The sequence below is a fragment of the Nerophis ophidion genome, linkage group LG09, assembly GCF_033978795.1.
Source record: "Nerophis ophidion isolate RoL-2023_Sa linkage group LG09, RoL_Noph_v1.0, whole genome shotgun sequence".
NCBI classification, from domain to species: domain Eukaryota; kingdom Metazoa; phylum Chordata; class Actinopteri; order Syngnathiformes; family Syngnathidae; genus Nerophis; species Nerophis ophidion.
This window is the reverse complement of record NC_084619.1, coordinates 3232383-3259604: the sequence shown is the minus strand read 5'-3', so window position 1 is coordinate 3259604 and position 27222 is coordinate 3232383. Positions and strand designations below refer to the sequence as shown.

Below are 27222 nucleotides of genomic sequence, written 5' to 3'. Positions count from 1 at the left end.
GTGGTCTCTACTCACAGATACTCCAAATGAGGAAGACCCAGGAAAGCGTCCTCGTTTATCGCTTCCAGGTTATTGGCCGTAAAGAGGCTGCACACAGAAAGCTCGCGGTTTAGGATTCTGCTGTTTGAAGTCATACATTCTACACTGCAGGAAGCTTTCTAGCTGCAAATCCACATTCATCGTGTTTACATTCGTTACAACAATGCAACACTGGTCAAAAATAGACATCTGGAATTTAAAGCCTCGTCTAGTTGGTAATAAAGAAGTTGGTATACAGTCCAAAAACATGGTGTCAAATGTATCCAATTGTCCTACGTTATTTAAAGACAGAAAACGTGTGAATATATTGTCTAAATCAGGGGTGTCCAAACTTTTTCCACTGAGGGCCACAATGAAAAATCTAAGCAAGCGGGGGCCATTTATTTTAAAAAACAATACAATGTATGTATAAAAAATATACAGGCTTGATCCCGGGGACCCCAAAGTGTTTTGGTAAAAATTAAATGTTAAAAATGTGTCATTTTATTATTATTCAAGTTTTAAATCTTTAGATCAACATTAGGTCTATCTGTTAATATGACATTTTTAAATATTTAAGTTGTATGCTCTTTTTGTCAAAGAAAACCATGTTTTTTCTATGGAAAAAACACAAAATATGCAATATTTTCACCCAATAATTTTTTTAAGTAGAATATTTGTGATTATATAATAATTGGAGCCATAAAAAGGTCAACAACTCATAACACCATTGATTTTAATTCACTATTTTTTTTTTTTTTTGCAATGACACTTAAAAACAAAACACACTGATCCAAATGGGTCCTACTCGTTAAAGTGTTAAAAAATAAATAATATATATTTTTTTTACTCTTTACTTTTAACACAATGGTGTCGAGATCAACTTCAAATGCATTCGTCAATTATACGTTTTTTAGTTTGTTCGTTTTAGGCCCTTCTTTGAAAAAAAAAAACACAAAATATGCAACATTTGCCCCCAAAATATCTCAAAGTGGAATATTTAATGTGAAAAAATTGGAGTCTTGAATTGGTCAATAAAACTGCTGTGTTTTATTATTATTCCGCACCTACGCGCTGTAATTTGACCCCCTTAACATGCTTCAAAACTCACCAAATTTGACACACACGTCGGTATAGCAAACCTTCCCAAGTTATTAAGCAACCAATCCCCCAAAATGAAAATTGCGCTCTAGCGCCCCCCAGGAAAAAATTACGGACAAAACTGCATGTAACTTCTGTTAGGAATGTCATAGCGACATGAAACAAAAACTCCTATGTAGGTCTGACTTAGACCCAATTTTCATACACTCGCTTCTTTCAGCAAAAATCTACGGGAAGTTGGCAAAAACTCCTTCAAAATAAAATTTGCGCAAAAAATGCAATTTTTGCCTCTTTGCGCTGTAATTTGACCCCTTTTAAATGCTTCAAAAGTCACCAAACTTGGCGCACACATAAGGACTGGCGAATATTGCGATCTAATGAAAAAACCAAACCCCAAAACTCAAAATTGCGCTCTAGCGCTATTTTTGAATAAAACACTGAAAAAACTGCTCCTAGGAAGAAAACACAGACAAAACTGCTCGTAACTTCCGGTAAGAATGTCGGAGAGACATGAAACAAAAACCTCTATGTATGTCTCGCTTAGACCTACATTTCATAGATTGACAACCCCCAACAAAAATCAACAGGAAGTTTGCGATCCCCCCTTCAAAACAAAAGTTTTGTAAAAACCGGTCACCTTTCTTCAATCATGATCTCCTCTGAGTGCGTTTGTTGTTTTGGCTTCAAACTCGCACAGGAGAGGGATTGAACCTTTCTGATTAAAAGTATAGAACAGAGTTTTGATAAGTTCTCAGGTTTTGATTTTACGCGCCTTCAAAGAACCCCTGTGCAAAGTCTCCTAAAAAATTTAATTTTTGCCTCTTTGAGCTGTTATTTGACCCCCTTAAAATACTTCTAAACTCACCAAACTTGACACACACATCAGGTCTGGCAAAAATTGCGATTTGATGAAAAAAACCTAACCTCAAAACTCAAAATTGCGCTCTACCGCCCCCCTAGGAATACAACACAGACAAACTGCTCCTAGGAAGAAAACACAGACAAAACTGCTTGTAACTTCCGGTAGGAATGTCAGAGAGACATGAAACAAAAAACACTATGTAGGTCTCACTTAGACCTACATTTTAATAATTAACATACTTTAGCAAAAATCAACAGGAAGTTTGATATTTTCACTTCAATACAACAACTGCATTACTTTCACAATGCATTAGATTCTCAAAATAGTGGCTCCAAGGCGTCTTCTAACGCTTATCCGGCCGTGGGTCTCGGGGGCAGCAGCCAAAGGCGGACCCGACCAACGCTGCTTGCAGCTTTAATTAGGGTCCGCCCTGCAATGGCAAAGGACATCCATGTCCTTTGCCATGCAAGGACCCTATTGAATCTGCTGCGTTTTATTCTTTCTTTCTTTCTTTCTTTCTTTCTTTCTTCCGCACCGTCGCGCCCCAATTTCACCCTCTTAACATGCTTCAAAACTCACCAAAGTTGACACACACATCGGTCTACCGTGACACCACAACATATTAAGCAACCAAACCCCAAAAATCAAAAATGCGCTCTAGCGCCCCCTAGGAAAAAAAAAAAACAGACTGCTTGTAACTTCCGCTAGGAATGTCGTAGAGACATGAAACAAAATCCTCTATGTAGAACTGACTTAGACCTAGATTTCATAATTGTACTTTCTAGGGCAAAATTCAACAGAAATTTTGCAAAACCCTTTCAAAGCAAAATTTTCGCAAAAAATGCTATTTTTGCCTCTTTGAGCTGTAATTTGACCCCCTTAAAATGCTTCAAAACTCACCAAACTTGGCAGACACATCAGGACAGGCAGAAATTGTGATTTAATGAAAAAAAAAATGTATAAAACTCAAAATTGCGCTCCACAAAATTTTTTGAATGAAACACGGAAAAAACTGCTTCTAGGAAGAAAACACAGACAAAACTGCTTGTAACTTCCGGTAGGAATGTCGGAAAGACATGAAACAAAAACTTCTATGTAGGTCTCACTTAGACCTACATTTTAATAATTGACAGCTAGCAGAAAAAATCAACAGGAAGTTGGCAATTACCCCTTCAAAATAAAATTTTTGTAAAAACCCGTCACCTTTTTCAAATCGATACTCCTCCCAGTGCGTTTGTCGTTTCGGCTTCAAACTCACACAGGAGAGAGTTTGAACCCTTCTGATTAAAAGTATAGATCAAAGTTTTGATAAGTTATAAGGTTTTGATTTTACGCGCCTTCAAAGATCCCCTGCGCAACGTTTCCTAAAAAATGTCATTTTTGCCTCTTTGAGCTGTAATTTGACCCCCTTAAAATTCTTCAAAACTCACCAAACTTGGCACACACATCAGGACTGGCAACAATTGCGAGCTGATAAAAAAACCAAACTCCAAAACTCAAAATTGTGCTCTAGCGCCCCCTAGGAATACAACACAGACAAACTGCTCCTAGGAAGAAAACAAAGACAAAACTGCTTGTAACTTCCACTAGGAATGTCGTAGAGACATGAAACAAAAACCACTATGTAGGTCTGACTTAGACCTACATTTGAATAATTAACATACTTTGGCAAAAATCTACAGGGAGCTAGATATTTTCACTTCAATACAACAACTGCATTACTTTCACAATGCATTAACTAGTGGCAGCAAGGCTTCTCCTGCCGTGGGGCTCGGGGACAGCAACCCAAGGCGCGCTCGCACCTTCGCACCCTAATTTGACCCCCTTAACATGCTTCAAAACTCACCAAAATTGACACACATGTCGGTATGGAGCGGCAGACCAACTTATTAAGCAACCAAACCCCAAACATTAAAATTGCAAGCTAGCGCCCCCTAGGAAGAGACAAAAAACAGACTGCTTGTAACTTCCGTTAGGAATGTCGTAGAGACATCAAACAAAAACCTCTGTGTAGGTCTGACTAAGACCTACATTTCCAATTAAAAAGGTCTATACCCAAAATCAACAGAAATTTTGCAAAAACTCATTCAAAGCAACATTTTCGCAAAAAACGCTATTTTTGCCTCTTTGAGCTTTAATTTGACCCCCTTAAAATGCTTCAAAACTCACCAAACTTGGCACACACATCAGGACTGGCAGAAATTGTGATCTAGTGGAAAAACCAAACCTTAAAACTCAAAATTGCGCTCTATTGCAATTTTTGAATAAAACACAGAAAAAACTGCTCCTAGGAAGAGGAAACAGAGGCGCGCTGGCACATTCGCACCCTAATTTGACCCCCTTAACATGCTTCAAAACTCACCAAATTTGACACACACATCGGTATGGAGCGGCAGACCAACTTATTGAGCAACTAAACCCCGAAAATGAAAATTGCGCGCTAGCGCCCCCTAGGAAGAGACAAAAAACAGACTGCTTGTAACTTCCGTTAGGAATGTCGTAGAGACATGAAACAAAAACCTCTATGTAGGTCTGACTTAGACCTACATTTCCAATGAACACTTCTATACCTAAAATCAACAGGAAGTTGGCAAAAACCCCTTCAAAACAAATTTTTCGCAAAATATGCCTTTTTTGCCTCTTTGAACTGAAATTTGACCCCCTTAAAATGCTTCAAATTGCAAAGTAAAGCTATACAATGCCAAGCGAAAGCCATTTATCAACAACATCCAGAAACGCAAATCTATAATTTGACCCCCTTAACATGCTTCAAAACTCACCAAATTTTACACACACATCAGGACTGGTGAAAATTGCCATCCAATAAAAAACCGAACCCCAAAAATGAAAATTGTGCTCTAGCGCCCCCTAGGAAAATAAACTGATACAACTGCTTGTAAATTCTGTTAGGAATGTCGTAGAGTGATGAAACAAAAACTTCTATGGAGGTCTGACTAAGATCGGGACTCGGGGCATGGCGGCGGCGGCGGCGGCCAACGGCGGACCCGACCAACGCTGCTTGCAGCTTTAATTCATAATTGATTTTGATTCACAATTTTTTTTTAAAGAAAGAAACAGCCTGCATGGCAGGTTTAGGTTATTAGAGTAAATATTGCAACATGTTCTTGTTACATTTCACCTGATTGCTCTTTTATACCACTTTTTATGTTTTACATTTTTTCCCATAGTATTTTTAAAATGTGTCGTGGGGCCGTTAAAAAATGACCTGTAGGCCGCAAATGGCCCCCGGGTCGCACTTTGGACAGCCCTGGTATAAATGTATTATTACTTGCTTTCCCAAATGTTTGTAGAAACAGTTTCCATGCCTAAGAGCTTGATTTTATTCACCTGTGGCCGGGCCAAGTGATTAGGACACCAGAGTCTCATCATTTGGATGGGTGGCCAAATATTTTTTACAATATAGTGTATTAACCACACCGAACTATAACCGGTAGGAGAGATTTTGTAAATGCTTATTTACATACCTTAATTGTTTCCAAACAGTGCCTGTAACATGGCAGTAAAACGGCCGATCAAACAAAACACAAGTCATGGTCACGGAACCACTAGCTGTGGAAGCTAGCTCTTCAATCAGCTAAACAGACTCAATAACTCCACGGTGACGTTTGGGTGAATTTACTAAAACTGAAATAATACAAAAAAAGAACGCTATCGCAATCTAATTATACCAACGTGGTAGCATATTAGCTAATGCTAACGATGATAGCTTCATTACATTACGACATATATCGCGCTTACAAATACGCATGAACACTTTTACAGACCTCACACATGGGGCGGTTTGGTAAGTAAAAATTGAAATCTTTTGAATGGGTGGCCAAATACTTTTGGCAATATAGTGTGTTTCTAACATACACTTTAAAAAATCTGCTGATTTTGCAGTAAAAAACTTGAAGTTCAGTCGCTAGAATTTTACTTTAAAATATGTTTTTTTTTTTACAGCATATCTCTATAAATGAAAAAAACACTTTTCTTACGGTAAAATTCTGGCAAATGAGCTGCCATTTTTTGTTTGACTGTAAAATCCCTGGTTGTTATTTTTACAGCATTTCAGTATAAATAGAATAACGGCAATTTTGCATTTTTTTTTCTTCTGGTGACTGGGCTGGCAGTTTGTTTTTTTTTACCTTAAATTAACAGTAATTTTTCCAGTGTACAATTTAGCTTTGTTCGAAATCACACGTCAAGCAGGTATTTAAGTATATATTTTATTTCAACAAAAAAAAATGTGTGGAATGTATCATAATAAAATATTTGCAGCCATTTTAGATAATATTTAAAGTTTAAAAGATATTCAACTGCATGCAGTACATGTTTTTTTCTCTCAAAATGGAGATAGTGTCAGGCATGCCCCTGACAGTTTGTTTGTGTTTCAGTTTTTCCTCTGTGTGTGTAGTATTTCCTGTCTTTAGTTCCGGTCAGCGCTCATATTTTGTCGGTTTCCTGTCTTTCCCCCAGAGTGCTGTGTCCCCTCAGTTGCGGCTGATTGGCACCTGGCCACACCTGGTGTCAATCAGCCCACTCCTATTTAGACCTGTCTTCCCATCCAGTCAGTGCTGGATTATGGTCATGTATTGTCGCTTTTGTCGTGTCGTGTCGTTGCAGTGTAGCGGTAAGCTATATTTGGTAGCTTTGTGTAGCTTACTGTCTTTTGTTCCCTGCTCCCAGTTTTGTTTTCATATTACAAGTACGACTTCTGTTTCCTGCTCGATACCTGCTAGCTTCCACGCAATGTTCGTTATCTTCTAGCTCCCATGCTAGCTCTTTTAGTTTGTTATCCCCCTTGTTAGTACCTTTTTATTTGTTCTTATTCTATTATTTTAATTAAATCATGTTTTATCCCTCCATGCCTGCCTCCTTCTCTGCATCTTGGGGTTCGTCACAAACTAACTTTGACAGATAGATTGAAAGATATCGTACTTAATTAAGGCATATTATGGATATTATGCATATTATGGATATAATAGATTGAAAGATATCATACTTTATTAAGGCATATTATGTACAGCCTTTCACGGACCACATAAAATAACGTGGCGGGCCAGATCTAGCACACAGGCCTTGGGTTTGACACCTGGCATAACTTAGTTTTTCCAAGCATGTGGAAGAAGAAGGTGAGTGTGGAAGAAGAAGTAGATGATATTCAGTGAATAAAAGAAAATAAATCATCAAAAACATGACACAGTTTGTCGCTGACATGGAGAGGAAGTTTCATCCTTGCACTGCTACACCATGCTGAAGCAGAATACGTCGGCTATTAAAGTTCTATCTAAACGGCGGACATTTATCCATGAAAACATGGATGGTGAGTTTGACGGAGAATATGCTAGAAGAGTCAAAGTTTGTTTTTCTTTTTAAAAGGCATGTAGCATGTTTAAATTTAAGTCTCATCTTAAAACTCATCTGTATACGCTAGCCTTTAAATAGACCTCCTTTTTAGACCAGTTGATCTGCCGCTTCTTTTCTTTCTCCTATGTCCCCCCCTCCCTTGTGGAGGGGGTCCGGTCCGATGACCATGGATGAAGTACTGACTGTCCAGAGTCGAGACCCAGGATGGACTGCTCGTCGGGACCCAGGATGGACCGCTCGCCTGTATCGGTTGGGGACATCTCTACGCTGCTGATCCGCTTGAGATGGTTTCCTGTGGACGGGACTCTCACTGCTGTCTTGGAGCCACTATGGATTGAACTTTCACAGTATCATGTTAGACCCGCTCGACATCCATTGCTTTCGGTCCCCTAGAGGGGGGGGGGGTTGCCCACATCTGAGGTCCTCTCCAAGGTTTCTCATAGTCAGCATTGTCACTGGCGTCCCACTGGATGTGAATTCTCCCTGCCCACTGGGTGTGAGTTTTCCTTGCCCTTTTGTGGGTTCTTCCGAGGATGTTGTAGTCGTAATGATTTGTGCAGTCCTTTGAGACATTTGTGATTTGGGGCTACATAAATAAACATTGATTGATTGAAATTGTGCTGTTTTTCAGGGTGGAAATACACCAATTGAGTTGATATCAATTCATTTCAATGGGCGATGTTGACTTGAGATACAAGTGTTTTGAGTTAAGAGCACCGCCACAGAACGTATTAATCTTGCAAGGGTCGGTACTGCTGCGTTTCTTGATGCAACGAGCTAACCCAGGTCTCAAAATTCTTGTTGAAATCATGTTGTCAGCTCGACCTTGATTTCAAAGCCAGTTATAAATCACTTTGTTGGTTAGGCACCAGATGTAATCAAATGCAGGTGCGCCTGTGTAATGATGTCATGAGGCGATTATACTGAACGTGGTTCCACAGCTGCAACGTGGTCCAATGGAAGCAAGTTCCACACCCCTGATTTCGACAGATAGCTTTCTCAAATACATTACACAATCAATTCTGCCTTATAAGAGAGAATATCCCAGCAGGCACAAGACCTTAAAATAACCTTCAGGAACTTGTTAAATTAGGTCCTGACATTGAGCAACTCCAACATAACATGGAAACAACATACTTTTTGACAACGTTTAATCAATGTTGGGTTCTGATGTTCATTCGACCATTGAATTTAGGTAATTTTCCAACTGAGTTTCTCCAAGACAATTACATTGTTGAAACAACATACTTTTTAACAACATTTAATCAATGTGGGGTTCTGACGTTGATTCGACCATTGAATTTTGGTCATTTCCCAACACGAATACGACGTTGAAACGACATACTTTTCGACAACTTTTATTCATTATCAGGTTTTGACGTTGATTTGACCATTGAATTTTGGTACTTTCCCAATACAAATATGCCGTTGAAAAACATACTTTTCGACAACATTTATTCAATGTATGTCATGTCTGTGATTATGTTTTGTTTTTTGGACACTCAGTTCCTGTTTTTGCTCTTCCTGGTTTGTTTTGTTACCATGACTACTCATTAGTTTTCACCTATCAAATGCATTTGCAACGATAGTCAACGAAATCACAAAGGTGAGTTTTGTTGATGTTGACTGCCAGCTAATCGATGCTAACATGCTACGCTAATCGATGCTAACATGCTATTTACCGGCGGTGCTAAAGCAGACATGGCACAGAGATGTATGGATAACCTGTAGATGCATTTGCAACTATATTACGTTTCCTTCCACCCACATTTAATGCGAAACAAACACTTACCAATCGACGGATTTAAGTTGCTCCAGTGTCAAAAGATGCGAAAGTCCTGATCGTTTGGTCCGCACATTTTACCGGCGATGCTAATGCAGCTATTCGGCCATGCTATGGCTATGAATAGCGTCAATAGCTATTCGCTCAATAGCTTCAGATTCTTCTTCAATATTTTCATACTCCAACCATCTGTTTCAATACATGCGTAATCTGTTGAATCGCTTAAGTCGCTGAAATCCGAGTTTGAATCCGAGCTAATGTCGCTATATCTTGCTTTGGTATTCCCATTGTTTGTTTACATTGGCAGCACTGTGTGACGTCACAGGGAAATGGCCAGTGTCTTCGCAGAGAGCGAAAATAAGGCACTTTAAAGCTTTATTTAGGGATATTCCGAGACCGGTAAAATTTTGAAAAAAACTTCAAAAAATACAACAAGCCACTGGGAACTGATTTGTATTGTTTTTAACCCTTTTGAAATTGTGATAATGTTCCCCTTTAAGCCCGTCAGATTTTTGTTTCTCTGCAGGCGCTGGCTCTGGCTCGACGACCTTTGAGGTGCGAGTCACAAATGTATCCATTTTGTGTAATTGTGGTCCACACATTAGCCTGCTACCCATCCGCGTGAAAGATTGTTCCGCTTAGCCCCGCCCCCATTAGTTACTGTTGCTATGCCTGTCAAACTTTCGCTCCTACCTAGAAATTTAAAGCCGAGAGGAAAAATAAGTAATTTACATTTATTTATATAGCGGCTTTCACAGACAGAATCACAAAGTGCTTTACAGTGTGTATAGAAAATGAAAGCATAGTAAAAAAAAAATATCTAAGAGTATAATTAAAAAATAAATAAATAAAGTGAAATTTTCTCCCGTTCCTCGCGCCCCACCTGTCATGTCTCTATTCCCCACCAGTTGTTGTTTTTTGCCACACTTTCAGAAACGCTGGTTTGTACCAAAAAGTTCTATTTTGGTTTCATCTGACCACATGACATTCTCCCGATCCTCTGCTGTATCATCCATGTATCCATTTTGGTATCAACTCAAGTCGTGGTGTTTGGAGGAAGAAGAATACTGAGCTGCATCCCAAGAACACCATACCTACTGTGAAGCATGGGGGTGGAAACGTCATGCTTTGGGGCTGTTTTTCTGCTAAGGGGACAGGACGATTGATCCGTGTTAAGGAAAGAATGAATGGGGCCATGTATCGTGAGATTTGGAGCCAAAACCTCCTTCCATCAGTGAGAGCTTTGAATGGTTGACCAAATATTTTTTTTCCCAGCATAATTTACAAATAAATTCTTTAAAATTCCTACAATGTGAATTCCTGGATTTCTCACGATACATGGCCCCATTCATTCTTTCCTTAACACGGATCAATCGTCCTGTCCCCTTAGCAGAAAAACGGCCCCAAAGCATGATGTTTCCACCCCCATGCTTCACAGTAGGTATGGTGTTCTTGGGATGCAACCCAGTATTCTTCTTCCTGCAAACACGACGAGTTGAGTTTATACCAAAATGTATACATGGATGATACAGCAGAGGATTGGGAGAATGTCATGTGGTCAGATGAAACCAAAATAGAACTTTTTGGTGTAAATTCGACTCTTTGTGTTTGAAGGAAGAAGAATACTGAGTTACATCCCAAGAACACCATACCTACTGCGAAGCATGGGGGTGGAAACATCATGCTTTGGGGCTGTTTTTCTGCTAAGGGGACAGGACGATTGATCCGTGTTAAGGAAAGAATGAATGGGGCCATGTATCGTGAGATTTGGAGCCAAAACCTCCTTCCATCAGTGAGAGCTTTGAATGGTTGACCAAATACTTTTTTTCCACCATAATTTACAAATAAATTCTTTAAAATTCCTACAATGTGAATTCCTGGATTTCTCACGATACATGGCCCCATTCATTCTTTCCTTAACACGGATCAATCGTCCTGTCCCCTTAGCAGAAAAACAGCCCCAAAGCATGATGTTTCCACCCCCATGCTTCACAGTAGGTATGGTGTTCTTGGGATGCAACTCAGTATTCTTCTTCCTCCAAACACGACCAGTTGAGTTTATACCAAAATGGATACATGGATGATACAGCAGAGGATTGGGAGAATGTCATGTGGTCAGATGAAACCAAAATAGAACATTTTGGTGTAAATTCGACTCTTTGTGTTTGAAGGAAGAAGAATACTGAGTTGCATCCCAAGAACACCACACCTACTGCGAAGCATGGGGGTGGAAACATCATGCTTTGGGGCTGTTTTTCTGCTAAGGGGACAGGACGATTGATCCGTGTTAAGGAAAGAATGAATGGGGCCATGTATCGTGAGATTTGGAGCCAAAACCTCCTTCCATCAGTGAGAGCTTTGAATGGTTGACCAAATACTTTTTTTCCCAGCATAATTTACAAATAAATTCTTTAAAATTCCTACAATGTGAATTCCTGGATTTCTCACGATACATGGCCCCATTCATTCTTTCCTTAACACGGATCAATCGTCCTGTCCCCTTAGCAGAAAAACAGCCCCAAAGCATGATGTTTCCACCCCCATGCTTCACAGTAGGTGTGGTGTTCTTGGGATGCAACTCAGTATTCTTCTTCCTCCAAACAAGACGAGTTGAGTTTATACCAAAATGGATACATGGATGATACAGCAGAGGATTGGGAGAATGTCATGTGGTCAGATGAAAGCAAAATAGAACTTTTTGGTGTAAATTCGACTCTTTGTGTTTGAAGGAAGAAGAATACTGAGTTGCATCCCAAGAACACCACACCTACTGCGAAGCATGGGGGTGGAAACATCATGCTTTCGGGCTGTTTTTCTGCTAAGGGGACAGGACGATTGATCCGTGTTAAGGAAAGAATGAATGGGGCCATGTATCGTGAGATTTGGAGCCAAAACCTCCTTCCATCAGTGAAAGCTTTGAATGGTTGACCAAATACTTATTTTCCATAGAAATTCTTAAAAATTCCTACAATGAGAATTCCTGGATATTTTTTTCATATTCTGTCCCTCACAGTTGAAGTGTACCTATGATGAACATTACAGACCTCTGTCATCATTTGAAGTGGGAGAACTTGCACAATCGCTGGCTGACTAAATACTTTTTTGCCCCACTGTATATATACAAAAAAAAACATGGCAATCATGCAGGGGGGGGGGGAAGAAAAGGGTTTTTCTCACAGCAAGTGCAGGGCTGGCGTGTGGATGAAGCTCTCTTTGGGGATCTCTGTGAATTCAGACTTGACGAAGGACCTGAGGAGAAGAGCAGGGAAAAGGACTGCAATGCACCCCCAGACAGCAGCACACACTCGGGCGTGAAGAGGGAGAAGAGGAGGAGGTGTCTGCCTTACAGAGAGATGACATCGGGAGGGAAGGCGCGGGGGATCAGGCCGGTGCTCTCGCACAGCGCGTTGTCTTTGGTGCAAGTGCACGACGCGGGACACCGAGGCTGCCTGGCCCGCTTGCAGTCCACTTGCAGCCCGGCGCACGCCAGCGCCAGCACGACGAGCCAGGGGGATGCTCTGTGTGACGTGGGATCCATCCCGGTTTCTCCACCACCACCGGCACCCCTTCTGCTGTGTATCCCGGGGGTGGAAAAAAACGGGCTCCACCCAAAAACAAAACAAAAACGGGTCGGTCAGGCGGCGAGCACGGACGCAGGTGGGAACCCCAGCGGGAGCAGACGGAGCATCTCGCCGTCCAATGGAAACATAAAACCACGCCTTGTGGTCCGTGTGCACTCTCTCTCTCTTTCTCTCTCCCCCCGGAGAAGAAGAGGTGGAGGAGGTGTGGTCTGTGGTTCATCAGCTGTGGAGACAATGCGTGTCATTTCCAGGCTGGTGGTGCGCACCCTCTAAGACAGGGGTGTCAAACGTACGGCCCGAGAACACAGTTAATTCGGCCCCCCGGGATGAGTTTGCCTCACCCTTGCCCCCGGTGCCGCTCACACTGATGAATGAATAATGAACGAATGAAGTGAAGTGAATTATATTTATATAGCGCTTTTCTCTAGTGACTCAAAGCGCTTTACATAGTGAAACCCAATATCTAAGTTACATTTAAACCAGTGTGGGTGGCACTGGGAGCAGGTGGGTAAAGTGTCTTGCCCAAGGACACAACGGCAGTGACTTGGATGGCGGAAGCGGGAATCGAACCTGCAACCCACAGGTTGCTGGCACGGCCGCTCTACCAACCGAGCTATGCCGCCCCGTATGATATGTCGAAGGGGCCGTTGGCGCAAATTGGCAGCCTCGCTTTCGTCAGTCTACCCCAGGGCGGCTGTGGCTACAAATTTAGCTTACCACCACCAGGTGTGAATCAATCAATCAATCAATGTTTACTTATATAGCCCTAAATCACTAGTGTCTCAAAGGGCTGCACAAACCACCACCACATCCTCGGTAGGCCCACATAAGGGCAAGGAAAACTCACACCCAGTGGGACATCGGTGACAATGATGACTATGAGAACCTTAGAGAGGAGGAAAGCAATGGATGTCGAGCGGGTCTAACATGATACTGTGAAAGTTCAATCCATAATGGATCCAACACAGTCGCGAGAGTCCAGTCCAAAGCGGATCCAACACAGCAGCGAGAGTCCCGTTCACAGCGGAGCCAGCAGGAAACCATCCCAAGCGGAGGCGGATCAGCAGCGCAGAGATGTCCCCAGCCGATACACAGGCAAGCAGTACATGGCCACCGGATCGGACCGGACCCCCTCCACAAGGGAGAGTGGGACATAGGAGAAAAAGAAAAGAAACGGCAGATCAACTGGTCTAAAAAGGGAGTCTATTTAAAGGCTAGAGTATACAAATGAGTTTTAAGGTGAGACTTAAATGATAGGTTCCTACTTCTCTGTGAGCGCTTTGAGTGTCTGATAATAGAAAAGCGTGATATAAAATCTAATCCATTATTATTGTTATTATTAATTGCTTTGTAGTTGTTTTTTGTGAACCCAATATGTAACTTTTTTTTTATATAGCACAGGGGTCACCAACCTTTTTGAAACCAAGAGCTACTTTTTGGGTACTATTTAATGCGAAGGGCTACCAGTTTGATACACACTTAAAAAAAAATACCAGAAATAGCCAATTTGCTCAATTTACCAGTAATATATATATATCTATATCTATATATATATATATATCTATATATATATAGATATATATCTATATATATATAGATATAGATATATATATATATAGATATATGTGTATATATATGTATATACATTATATACCGGTATGTATATAAAGTATATGTATGTATATATATATATATATATATCTATATATATATATCTATATCTATATATATATAGATATATATATATATATATATATATATATATATATATAGATATATAAATGGGTATTTCTAGCTGTCATTCCGTAGTACATTTCTTTTTCCTTTTACAAAAGGTTTTTTGTAGAGAATAAATGATGAAAAAAAAACCTCAATTGAACAGTTTAAAAGAGGAGAAAACAGGAAGAAAATGAAAATTACATTTTGAAACTTAGTTTCAAATTCAAAATTCAACTGAAAAAAAGAAGAGAAAAACTAGCTAATTCTAATCTTTTTGAAAAAAATTAAAAATAATAATTTATGGAACATCTTTTGTAATTTTTCCTGATTAAGATTAAGTTTAAATGTTGATGAAATGTTTTAAATAGGTTTAAATCCAATCTGCACTTTGTTAGAATATATAACAAATTGGACCAAGCTATATTTCTAACAAAGACAAATCATTATTTCTGTTAGATTTTGCAGAACAAAAATTTTAAAAGAAATTCAAAAGACTTTGAAATAAGATTTAAATTTGATTCTACAGATTTTCTACATCTGCCAGAATAATTTTTTTTGAATTTTAATCATAATAAGTTTGAAGAAATATTTCAAAAATATTCTTCGTCAAAAAAACAGAAACTAAAATGAAAAATTTAATTAAAATGTATTTATTATTCTTTAAAATAAAATAAAAAAATTACTTGAAGATTGATTTAAATTGTCAGGAAAGAAGAGGAAGGAATTTAAAAGTTAAAAAGGTATATGTGTTTAAAAATCCTAAAATCACTTTTAAGGTTGTACTTTTTCTCTAAAATTGTCTTTCTAAAAGTTATAAAAAGCAAAGTAAAAAAATGAATGAATTTATTTAAACAAGTGAAGACCAAGTATTTGAAATATTTTCTTGGATTTTCAAATTCTATTTGAGTTTTGTCTCTCTTAGAATTAAAAATGTCGAGCAAAGCGAGACCAGCTTGCTAGTAAATAAATACAATTTAAAAAATAGAGGCAGCTCACTGGTAAGTGCTGCTATTTGAGCTATTTTTAGAACAGGCCAGTGGGCGACTCATCTGGTCCTTACGGGCTACCTGGTGCCCGCGGGCACCACGTTGGTGACCCCTGATATAACACGTTTAAAACAACTTTTTAAATTGGACCAAAGTGCTTCACAGTTTATAAAGCGTAGAGCAAAAAACAAAAACAAACAAAGAACATAAACAATGCATAAGCTAAACAAGAGAGTGCAAACGAAATACGGTGAGACACAGTGTGCAGGTAAAAAGGTATCTAACTCTTTAACCAAAAATAAACAAAAGGCGAGGGCCACTAAGTAAAGGCATTGAAGCTCAGGGATGGCCATGCAAAACTGAACTGGGTGCAAAGTAAACAAAAACAGAATGCTGGACGACAGCAAAGACTTACAGCGTGTGGAGCAGCAGACGGCGTCCACAAAGTACATCCGTACATGACATGACAATCGACAACAAAATAAGAGCGCAAGACTAGAACTAAAACACTACACACGGGAACAAGTAGCAATTGATTGTGCAGAAAGTCGGCGACCTCTTTGCACTAAGCCAGGGGTGTCAAACTCAAATACAGAGTGGGACAAAATTTAAAACTGAACAAAGCCGCGGGCCAAGGTTGAACAAATGAACCTTTTAATAGGGACCCAAACAAGTTTTGCATTGAATATTGAACAAGCAAGGCTTATATAACTTTATAGTGACATGCAAAATCCAGTTTCAAATAATAATAACAATAATTAAAAAATATCAATGGCATATCAAATAAAATTTAAATAAAAATTGAATGCCTCCTTTCTATTTGCAGCCTTCTGAGGTAAATATCAAAATAAACTTTTTCCAAAGGCCAATAAAGTAAAATATTGAAAGTAAAATAACAATAATGAATGAATCAAACATTCAAACCTTGAAGTAGCAAGAGAAAGTGAATGAATAAAACGTTCATTATTGCTCAGTTTGCTACACTTATTTGCTTTAACAACGCTTATACAACCTAATAGTGCAAAATCAACTTTCAAAAAACAAATGAAAAAACATCACAGAAACAAAATTTAAATAAAAAATGTAATGCCTCTTTTGTATTCGCAGCCTTCTGAAGTAAATATCATTAACTTTTTCCACTAGCTAATAAATATGAAAATAAAATAATGAGGTGGTCGGAGTTGGTGGGTGGCGGAGTTCGGTGGTAGCGGGGGTGGATATTGTAGCGTCTTGTAAGAGTTAGTGCTGCAAGGGATTCTGGGTATTTGTTCTGTTGTGTTCATGTTGTGTTTCGGTGCGGTTGTTCTCCCGAATTGTGTTTGTCATTCTTGTCTGGTCAGGGTTCACAGTGTGGCGCATATTTGTAACAGTGTTAAAGTTGTTTATACGGCCACTCTCAGTGTGACCTGTATGGCTGTTGATCAAATATGCATTGCATTCACTTTTCTGTGTGTGTGTACAAGCCGCATAAATTATGTGACTTGGCCGGCACGCTGTTTGTATGGAGGAAAAGCGGACGTAACGACAGGTTGTGGAGAACGCTAAAGGCAGTGCCTTTAAGGCACGACCCCAATATTGTTGTCCGGGGAGAAATTCGGGAGAATGGTTGCCCTGGGAAATCTTCGGGAGGGGCAATGAACTTCGGGAGTCTCCCTGGAAAATCAGGAGGGTTGGCAAGTATGAGTATAAGCGGTGAACGCAGTGTTACAGCCGCTGTATAATACCGGCGGGCCAGCTCTAATGTTAATTTGATATTGCCTCACGGGCCAAATGAAATTACACGGCGGGCCCGAGTTTGACACCCATGCACTAAGCACTTGAGCATCAGCAGACCCCTCCCTGTCAGTTTACGTGGCCTACCACTTGGTGGCTGAGTTGCTGTTGTTCCCAAACTCTTCACTTTTCTTATAATAAAGCCGACAGTTGACTTTGGAATATTTAGGAGCGGGGAAACTTCACGACAGGATTTGTTGCACAGGTGGCATCCTATGACGCTGGAAATCACTGAGAGCGGCCCATTCTTTCACAAATGTTTGTAGAAACAGTCTCCATGTCTAACTGCCTGGTTTTATAAACCTGTGGCCGGGCCAAGTGATTAGGACGCTTGATTCTTATCATTTGGATGGGTGGCCAAATTCTTTTGGCAATGTAGGACATGTACAAATATGTTAGTACAGTTGTGATCAAAGTTATTCAACCCCCACACAATTTTGGTGTTTTAGCAAGTTGGAAATTTATTCCGTATTTAGTTTCTAGTCATATCAAATAAAGATGTGTCAAATAGACAACTTAAATTGTAACACTGTGTTTTACAAAATACCAAAAAAGGACATTTTTCTTAATATCTCATTGCCAAGATGATTCAAGCCCCTAGTTCCATGCATCTTTAGTACTTAGTAGAACAGTAATGACATCCTTCAAAGGTGATACACAAGCTTCTTGCAAGCATCTACAGTATTTTAGTCCATTCCTCTTGGGCAAAGGCCTCCAGTTCATTCATATTCTTGGGCTTGTGTGCTGCAACTGCCTTCTTCAAGTCCCACCACAGCTTTTCTACAGGATTTAGGTCTGGCGACTATGAAGGCCACTCCAGAGTCTTCCAGCCCTTCTTCTGCAACCACTCTGATGTTGATTTGGAGGTATGCTTGGGATCCTTGTCCTGTTGGAAGGTCCAACGTCTCCCAAGCCTCAGCTTCCTCACTGACTTCATGACATTTGCAGCTAATATATCCTGCTAGGAAATAGAATTCATAATGCCTTGAACGCGCTGGAGATTCCCGGTACCTGAGGCAGAGAAACAGCCCCAGAGCATGATTGACCCCCCACCATGCTTAACAGTAGGCAAGGTGTTCTTCTCTTTGTAAGCTTCATTTTTTCTCCCCCAGACATAATTTTGATTCATAAGCCCAAAGAGTTCCAGTTTTGTCTCATCACTCCATAGAACAGTTTCCCAAAACCTTTGGGGTTTGTCCAGATGATTTTTGCCATACTGGAGTTTATTTTTCTTGTGCCTGGTAGTCAGAAGTGGGGTGCGCCTGGGAGTTATGGCATGGAGGCCTTCATCTCGTAGTGCGCGCCTTATTGTCTGGGACGAAACCTGCGTTCCCCCCTCTGCAATGTCCTGTTGTAGTTCCTCAGTTGTTACCCGGGGGTTTTTCACACAGCATCCTCTTTCTACCACGCCCAGGTAGTGTTTCCACTGTGCCTTTAGCTTTAAACTTGCAAATTATGCTCCCAACTGTGTCTCTTGGAATGTGTAATGTCTTTGCTATTTTCTTACATCCATATCCTTTCTTATGAAGAGAAATGACCTCCTCTCTTGACTTCTTTGACCACTCCCTGGACTTCACCATGTTGCAAATACACCATTGACCATCTACAAGAAGCTGAGCGTCACAGTCTTTTTCAATCAGTTTATTTGTTGGTCGTTATGGTTCTAATCACATCTAGAGGTGTTTTCAACACCTGATTGAAAAGACCTTATTCAAAATCTGTTCTTAAGAGTTATGATCTTCAAGGGGTTGAATCATTTTGTCAATGAGATATTAAAAAAAATTTCCTTTTTTGGTATTTTGTAAAATACAGTGTTACAATTTAAGTTGCATTTGTCTATTTGACACATCTTTATTTGATATGACTATAAACAAAATACGGAATAAATGTCCAACTTGCTAAAACACCAAAAATGTGTGGGGGTTGAATAATTTTGATCATAACTGTATATCAGTCGAGGAAAATGAGCAAACCACATAAATGACATACTGTAATTTGATTTTGATACCATTTTTTGTAATCTTGATTGAAAATAAACACCAATGATTTATTCAGAAATGATAAATAACGACAAATAAAAATATTAACTGCAACACGTAAGTGTAAAAAAAAACCAACAACAATATTATGATTTGTACATTTTCAGAATGGGCTTCGTCTATTTTTAAACAAAGAAAACAATCTGAAGTTGTCTTTATTTTGAAGTTATCGTGCCGTGATTTTACCAATCCGGCTCACTTGGGAGTAGATTTTTCTCCATGTGGACCCTCGATCTAAAATGAGTTCGAGACCCCTGCTCTAAGACGTGAGAAAAGGGCGGGAAAGCCTGTGGAAAAATAAATGACCGATGGACAAGTGACAGTTTTTAGGTGGGAAATATGCACAAAGTTTCTATTCAAGGGCAAAACATCCTCCCCTCACACATTTTGGATGGGGTTTTTAATTCTGTTCATGGTGTTTCTGCTCCCCTTGGGTTGGGGGTTGTGGAAAAGCCCCCCTGTCATAGTGACAGCTGGTGAACCTCGAAGCAATAAAGCACCACCCCCCCTCTACATCCCAACTAAGAACAGGTTATTGGTCTGCCTTTGTTCCCCAAGTCTTATAATGAAGTCAACACATGACGTAAGTGTCTATATTAGCTGTAACAAACTATATAAAACTATCAAAATGACTACTATTATTACACCATTTTTAAATGCCATTTTTTTGGGGGTATATTTTCTTCCAAACTAAAATGTAAAAAAAGGTTGCAATAATTTCACCTCAGAATTTAGTGAGTTTTACTGTAAATGGAAAAACAATACTGCTGTTTTTGTGGTTAAAAAACAACAAATTAAACCATTGTCACTGAAACATACAACTAAAAAAATCTAATTGATATTCCACATTTACTCAGAAGCACAATATATTAAATACTTTAACCTACAAAGCAAAAATGAGTAAAACAATTTGTAAAGCAGCTATAGTGTGTATCTCAGGGGTCAGCAACCTTTTTGAAAGCAAGAGCTACTTCTTGGGTACTGATTAATGCCAAGGGCTACCAGTTTGATACACACTTAAATAAATTGTCAGAAATAGCCAATTTGCTCAATTTACCTTTAATAAATAAATCTATATATATATAAAAAAAATGGGTATTTCTGTCTGTCATTCTGTCGTACATTTTTTTTTCCTTTTACGCAAGGTTTTTTGTAGGGAATAAATGATGAAAAAAACACTTGATTGAACAGTTTAAAGGAGGAGAAAACAGGAAAAAAATAAAAAATGTAATTTGAAACATAGTTTATCTTCAATTTCGACTCTTTAAAATTCAAAATTCAACCCCAAAAAAAGAACAGAAAAACTAGCTAATTCGAATCTTTTTGAAAAACTTAAAAAAAATAATTTATGGGACATCATTAGTATTTTTTCCTGATTAAGATTAATTTTTGAATTTTGATGACATGTTTTAAAAAGGTTAAAATCCAATCTGCACTTTGTTAGAATATATAACAAATTGGACCAAGCTATATTTCTAACAAAGACAAATCATTATTTCTTCTAGATTTTCCAGAACAAAAATGTTAAAATAAATTCAAGACTTTAAAATAAGATTTAAATTTGATTCTAAAGATTTTCTGGATTTGCCAGAATATTGTTTTTGAATTTTAATCATAATAAGTTTAAAGAAATATTTCACAAATATTATTCGTCGAAAAACAGAAGCTAAAATGAAGAATAAAATTAAAATGTATTTATTATTCTTTACAATAAAAAAATAAATGTACTTGAACATTGATTTAAATTGTCAGTAAAGAAGAAGAAGGAATTTAAAAGGTAAAAAGGTATATGTGTTTAAAAATCCTAAAATCATTTTTAAGGTTGTATTTTTTCTCTAAAATTGTCTTTCTGGAAGTTATAAGAAGCAAAGTAAAAAAATAAATGAATTTATTTAAACAAGTGAAGACCAAGTCTTTAAAATATTTTCTTGGATTTTCTATTTCTATTTGAGTTTTGTCTCTCTTAGAATTAAAAATGTCCAGCAAAGCGAGACCAGCTTGCTAGTAAATAAATACAATTTAAAAAATTGAGGCAGCTCACTGGTAAGTGCTGCTATTTGAGCTATTTTTAGAACAGGCCAGCGGGCGACTCATCTGGTCCTTACGGGCGACCTGGTACCGCGTTGGTGACCCCTGGTGTATATCATTAGAAGCATTCGCATAATTTAATGCGTTTCAATAAGTAGTCTGTATGAAAAATAAATCAGCCTTTAAAAAGTTGTTAATTCTAAGTTCTTATTATTCACTATTGTTGAATAATTTTGATCACAACTGTGTATAGCAAGAGTGAGAACAAATTGTGCGAAACGACACCATTGCAAAGTGTCATAATAAACATAATGCCATATATATATATATATATATATATATATATATATATATATATATATATATATATATATGTATGTACAGCCTCTATGTTGAGAAGCAGTCCAAGCTCTTCCAGTCTGCTTCCACCTTTCTAATGAAATTACAACATTTCATTTCCTGTGTCTGTTCATCATGATAATGCAATTCCGCCCAAGGCATTCAGAGTTTTTTTTTTTTTTAATTTTCCACGAAGATGAGGCTAAAGTTATGAGCGAGAGCAGGAGACAATTCCCAGAAGGAGGAAGTAACTGATGGACAAATGTCATTTTCATAATAGGCTACATTTTGGATGCCATACGGAGGACACTGGACTGGATTGTTGCGTTGCAAAAAGATGGGTCGTGGGCGGCAGTGCAGCATAGACCGTGGCATTCAGCAGAATAGAACACGCTGTCCTGTAGTGGCCTTATTGCCGCTGTGATGTCCGCTCATGCTTTTGTGGGTTCCTTTTTGACTGTCATTTGACCTGCAACAAAGGAAATCGCTCAACATAAAGTGTATCAACTAAAAATTAAAGCTGCAAGCAGCGTTGGTCGGGTCCGCCTTTGGCTGCTGCCCCCGAGACCCACAGCCGGATAAGCATTAGAAGACGCCTTGGAGCCACTATTTTGAGAATCTAATGCATTGTGAAAGTAATGCAGTTGTTGTATTGAAGTGAAAATGTCAAACTTCCTGTTGATTTTTGCTAAAGTATTTTAATTATTAAAATGTAGGTCTAAGTGAGACCTACATAGTGTTTTTTGTTTCATGTCTCTCTGACATTCCTACCGGAAGTTACAAGCAGTTTTGTCTGTGTTTTCTTCCTAGGAGCAGTTTGTCCGTGTTGTATTCCTCGGGGGGCGGTAGAGCGCAATTTTGAGTTTTGAGGTTAGGTTTTTTCATCAGATCGCAATTTTTGCCAGACCTGATGTGTGTGTCAAGTTTGGTGAGTTTAGAAGCATTTTAAGGGGGTCAAATTACAGCTCAAAGAGGCAAGAAGGATATTTTTTAGGAGACTTTGCACAGGGGTTCTTTGAAGGCGTGTAAAATCAAAACCTGAGAACTTATCAAAACTCTGTTCTATACTTTTAATCAGAAGGGTTCAATCGCTCTCCTGTGCGAGTTTGAAGCCAAAACAACAAACGCACTCAGAGGAGATAATGTTTGAAGAAAGGTGACCGGTTTTTACACATTTTTTGTTTTGAAGGGGAGATTGCAAACTTCCTGTTGATTTTTGTTGGGGGTTGTCAATCTATGAAATGTAGGTCTAAGCGAGACCTACATAGAGGTTTTTTTTTCATGTCTCTCCAACATTCTTACCGGAAGTTACAAGCAATTTTGTCTGTGTTTTCTTCCTAGGAGCAGTTTTTTCAGTGTTTTATTCAAAAATAGCGCTAGAGCGCAATTTTGAGTTTTGGGGTTTGGTTTTTTCATTAGATCGCAATATTCGCCAGTCCTCATGTGTGCGCCAAGTTTGGTGACTTTTGAAGCATTTTAAAGGGGGTCAAATTACAGCGCAAAGAGGCAAAAATTGCATTTTTTTCGAACATTTTATTTTGAAGGGGTTTTTACCAACTTCCTGTAGATTTTTGCTGAAAGAAGTGAGTGTATGAAAATTGGGTCTAAGTCAGACCTACATAGGAGTTTTTGTTTCATGTCGCTATGACATTCCTAACAGAAGTTACATGCAGTTTTGTCTGTAATTTTTTCCTAGGGGGCGCTAGAGCACAATTTTCATTTTGGGGGATTGGTTGCTTAATATGTTGGGAAGGTTTGCTATACCGACGTGTGTCAAATTTGGTGAGTTTTGAAGCATGTTAAGGGGGTCAAATTACAGCGCGTAGGTGCGGAATAATAATAAAACACAGCAGTTTCAATAGGGTCCTTGGCCCATGGCAAAGGACTCCACAGGAGTCCTTTGCCATGGGCCAAGGACCCTAAATCATGAAGTAATCACATGCAAATACAAACCCCATTTCCATATGAGTTGGGAAACTGTGTTAGATGTAAATATAAACAGAATACAATGATTTTCAAGCCATATTCAGTTGAATATGCTACAAAGACAACATATTTGATGTTCAAACTGATAACCATTTTTTGTTGTTGCAAATAATCATTATCTTTAGAATTTGATGCCAGCAACACGTGACAAAGAAGTTAGGAAAGGTGGCAATGAATACTGATAAAGTTGAGGAATGCTCATCAAACACTTATTTGGAACATCCCACAGGTGTGCAGGCTAATTGGGAACAGGTGGGTGCCATGATTGGGTATAAAAACAGCTTCCATGAAATGCTCAGTCTTTCACAAGAAAGGATGGGGCGAGGTACACCCCTTTGTCCACAACTGTGTGAGCAAATAGTCAAACAGTTTAAGAACAACGTTTCTCAAAGTGAAATTGCAAAAAATGTTTTGGATTTCAACCTCTACGGTCAATAATATCATCAAAATGTTCAGAGAATCTGGAGTAATCACTCCACGTAAGCAGCATGGCCGGAAACCAACATTGAATGACCGTGACCTTCCATCCCTCAGACGGCACTGTATCAAAAACTGACATCAATCTCTAAAGGATATCACCACATGGGCTCAGGAACACTTCAGAAAACCACTGTCACTAAATACAGTTGGTCGCTACATCTGTAAGTGCAAGTTAAAGCTCTACTATGCAAAGCGAAAGCCATTTATCAACAACATCCAAAAACACCGCCAGCTTCTCTGGGCCCGAGATCATTTAAGATGGACTGATGCAAAGTGGAAAAGTGTTCTGTGGTCTGACGAGTCCCGCATCTTTTTTTAGGTTGTCCATGGACGTTAGCGCAGGACGTCCTCTTCTAATAGCTCACAGAGAAGTCCCAGCAGGCTCAAGACATTAAAAAGAAAGTTGAATTAGGTCCTGACATTGAGCAACTCTAACATAACGTTGAGACAACATGCTTTTCGGCGACTTTTCGTCAATGTTGGGTTCTGAAGTTGATTTGAGCGTTGAATTTGGGGTCATTTCAATCAATCAATCAATCAACCAATCAAAGTTTATCCATATAACCCTTAATCACAAGTGTCTCAAAGGGCTGCACAAGCCATAAACGACATCCTCAGATCAGATCCCACATCAGGGCGAGAAAAAAAACTAAACCCAATGGACACAATGAAAAAGCTGGGAGGGGACCTGTGCTGTGGCTGGACTACATCATGTGACAAATAGGGAGGCAACCACGCTGGATTTGAGATGTTCTTTATTTTCTCACACTGGTCAAGAAAATGGACGGTTGTTCTGTGAAGTTTCATGAACTGTGGGGTGACTATTGAGACGTGGGTGTTTGATGAGCCTTTTTGTGTGCTTGCTGGTCGTTGTTTGTCTCGAGGGCCATTCAGGGATGTTAACATCTGTCTGTGGGCGGTTTTGTTTGTTTTTATTTTTGATTTGGTTGAAAGTTTTTTTATTTTTATCTTTTAATTTCCCAACCAATATTCTACAACACAAAGTTCAAACAACATGCTTTTTGGCGACATTTATTCAATGTCAGCGTTGTGACGTTTATTCAACCATTGAATTTTGGTCATTTCCCAACCAATATTTTATAACACAAATACAACGTTGAAACAACATGCTTTTCGGCAGCGTTTATTCAATATCGGGTTGTGACGTTGATTTGACCATTGAATTTTGGTCATTTCCCAACCAAAACTCTACCACACAAATACAACGTTTAAACAACATGTTTTTTGGCGAAGTTTATTTAATGTCAGGGTGTGACGTTTATTCAACCATTGAATTTTGGTCATTTCCCAACCATTATTCTAGAACACAAATACAACATTCAAACAACATGCTTTTTCGGCGAAATTTATTCAATGTCAGGTTGTGACGTTTATTCAACCATTGAATTTTGGTCATTTCCCAACCATTTTCCTACAACACAAATATAACGTTGAAACATGTTTTTTGGCGACATTTAATCAATGTTGGGTTCTGACGTTAATTCAACCATTGAATTTTGGTCATTTCCCAACCGATATTTTATAACACAAATACAACGTTGAAACAACATGTTTTTTGGCGACGTTTATTCAATTCAGGTTTTGATGTTAATTCAACCATTGGATTTTGGTCATTTCCCAACCATAATTCTACACACAAATACAACATTCAAACAACATGCTTTTTGACGACGTTTATTCAATGTTAGCTTGTGACGTTTATTCAACCTTTGAATTGTGGTCATTTCCCAACCAATATTTTACAAAACAAATACAACATTGAAAGAACGTGATTTTTGGCGACGTTCATTCAATGTCAGGTTGTAATTTTTATTAAACCATTGAATTTTGGTCGTTTCCCAACCAATATTTTACAACACAAATACAAAGTTGAAACAACATGCTTTTTGGCAACGTTTGATCAATGTTGGGTTCTGACGTTGATTTGACCGTTGAGTTTTTGTCACTTCCCAACCAATATTCAACAACACAAATACAACATTTAAACAACATGTTTTTTGGCGACATTTATTCTATGTCAGGTTGTGACGTTTATTCAACCTTTGAGTTTTGGTCATTTCCCAACCATTTTCCTACAACACAAATACAACGTTGAAACAACATGTTTTTTGGCGACGTTTAATCAATGTTGGGTTCTGACGTTTATTCAACCATTGAGTTTTGGTCATTTCCCAACCATTATTCTACAACACAAATACAACGTTGAAACAACATGTTTTTTGGCGACGTTTAATCAATGTTGGGTTCCGACGTTAAATCGACCGTTGAATTTTGGTCATTTTCCAACCATTATTCTACAACACAAAGACAACATTCAAACAACATGCTTTTTTGGCGAAATTTATTCAATGTCAGGTTGTGACGTTTATTCAACCATTGAATTTTGGTCATTTCCCAACCAATATTCTACAACACAAATATAACGTTGAAACATGTTTTTTGGCGACATTTAATCAATGTTGGGTTCTGACGTTGATTCGACCATTGAATTTTGGTCATTTCCCAACCAATATTTTTTAACACGAATACAACTTTCAAACAACATGCTTTTTGACAACGTTAATCAATGTTAGGTTGTGACGTTTATTCAACCTTTGAATTTTGGTCATTTCCCAACCATAATTCTACACACAAATACAACATTCAAACAACATGCTGTTTGACAACGTTTATTCAATGTTAGGTTGTGACGTTTATTCAACCATTGAATTTTGGTAATTTCCCAAGTAATATTTTATAACACAAATACAACGTTGAAACAACATGCTTTTTGGCGACGTTTGATCAATGTTGGGTTCTGACGTTGATTTGACCATTGAATTTTGGTCATTTCCCAACCATTATTCTACAACACAAATACAACATTGAAACATGCTTTTTAGCAATGTTTAATCAATGTTGGGATTTGACATTGATTTGATCATTGAATTTTTTGGTCATTTCCCAACCAATATTCTACAACACAAATATAACATTGAAACAACATGCTTTATGGCGACGTTTATTCAATGTTGCATTCTGACGTTAAATCGACCATTGAATTTTGGTTATTCCCCAACCAATATTCAATAACACAAATACAACATTCAAACAACATGCTTTTTGGCGACGTTTATTCAATGTCAGGTTGTGACGT

The 27222-nt window shown here is 38.5% G+C and overlaps 1 protein-coding gene and 1 long non-coding RNA gene across 3 annotated transcripts in view; one reads left to right on the top strand and one right to left on the bottom strand.

Moving 5' to 3' along the window:
• Positions 1 to 12857, bottom strand: part of LOC133558908 (leucine-rich glioma-inactivated protein 1-like) — a 47081-nt gene extending 34224 nt beyond the window's left edge. Inside the window, exons 1-3 of the mRNA XM_061910064.1 lie at positions 12482 to 12857; positions 12312 to 12383; positions 16 to 87 (exon numbers count right to left, since the gene is read on the bottom strand). Coding sequence (XP_061766048.1) covers positions 16 to 87; positions 12312 to 12383; positions 12482 to 12672 — 335 coding nt within the window. The 5' untranslated portion in view covers positions 12673 to 12857. The remainder of the gene's footprint in view (positions 1 to 15; positions 88 to 12311; positions 12384 to 12481) is intronic.
• LOC133558909 (uncharacterized) overlaps positions 1 to 27222 on the top strand; it is a 96037-nt gene that overhangs the window by 26846 nt on the left and 41969 nt on the right. The window lies entirely within an intron of this gene.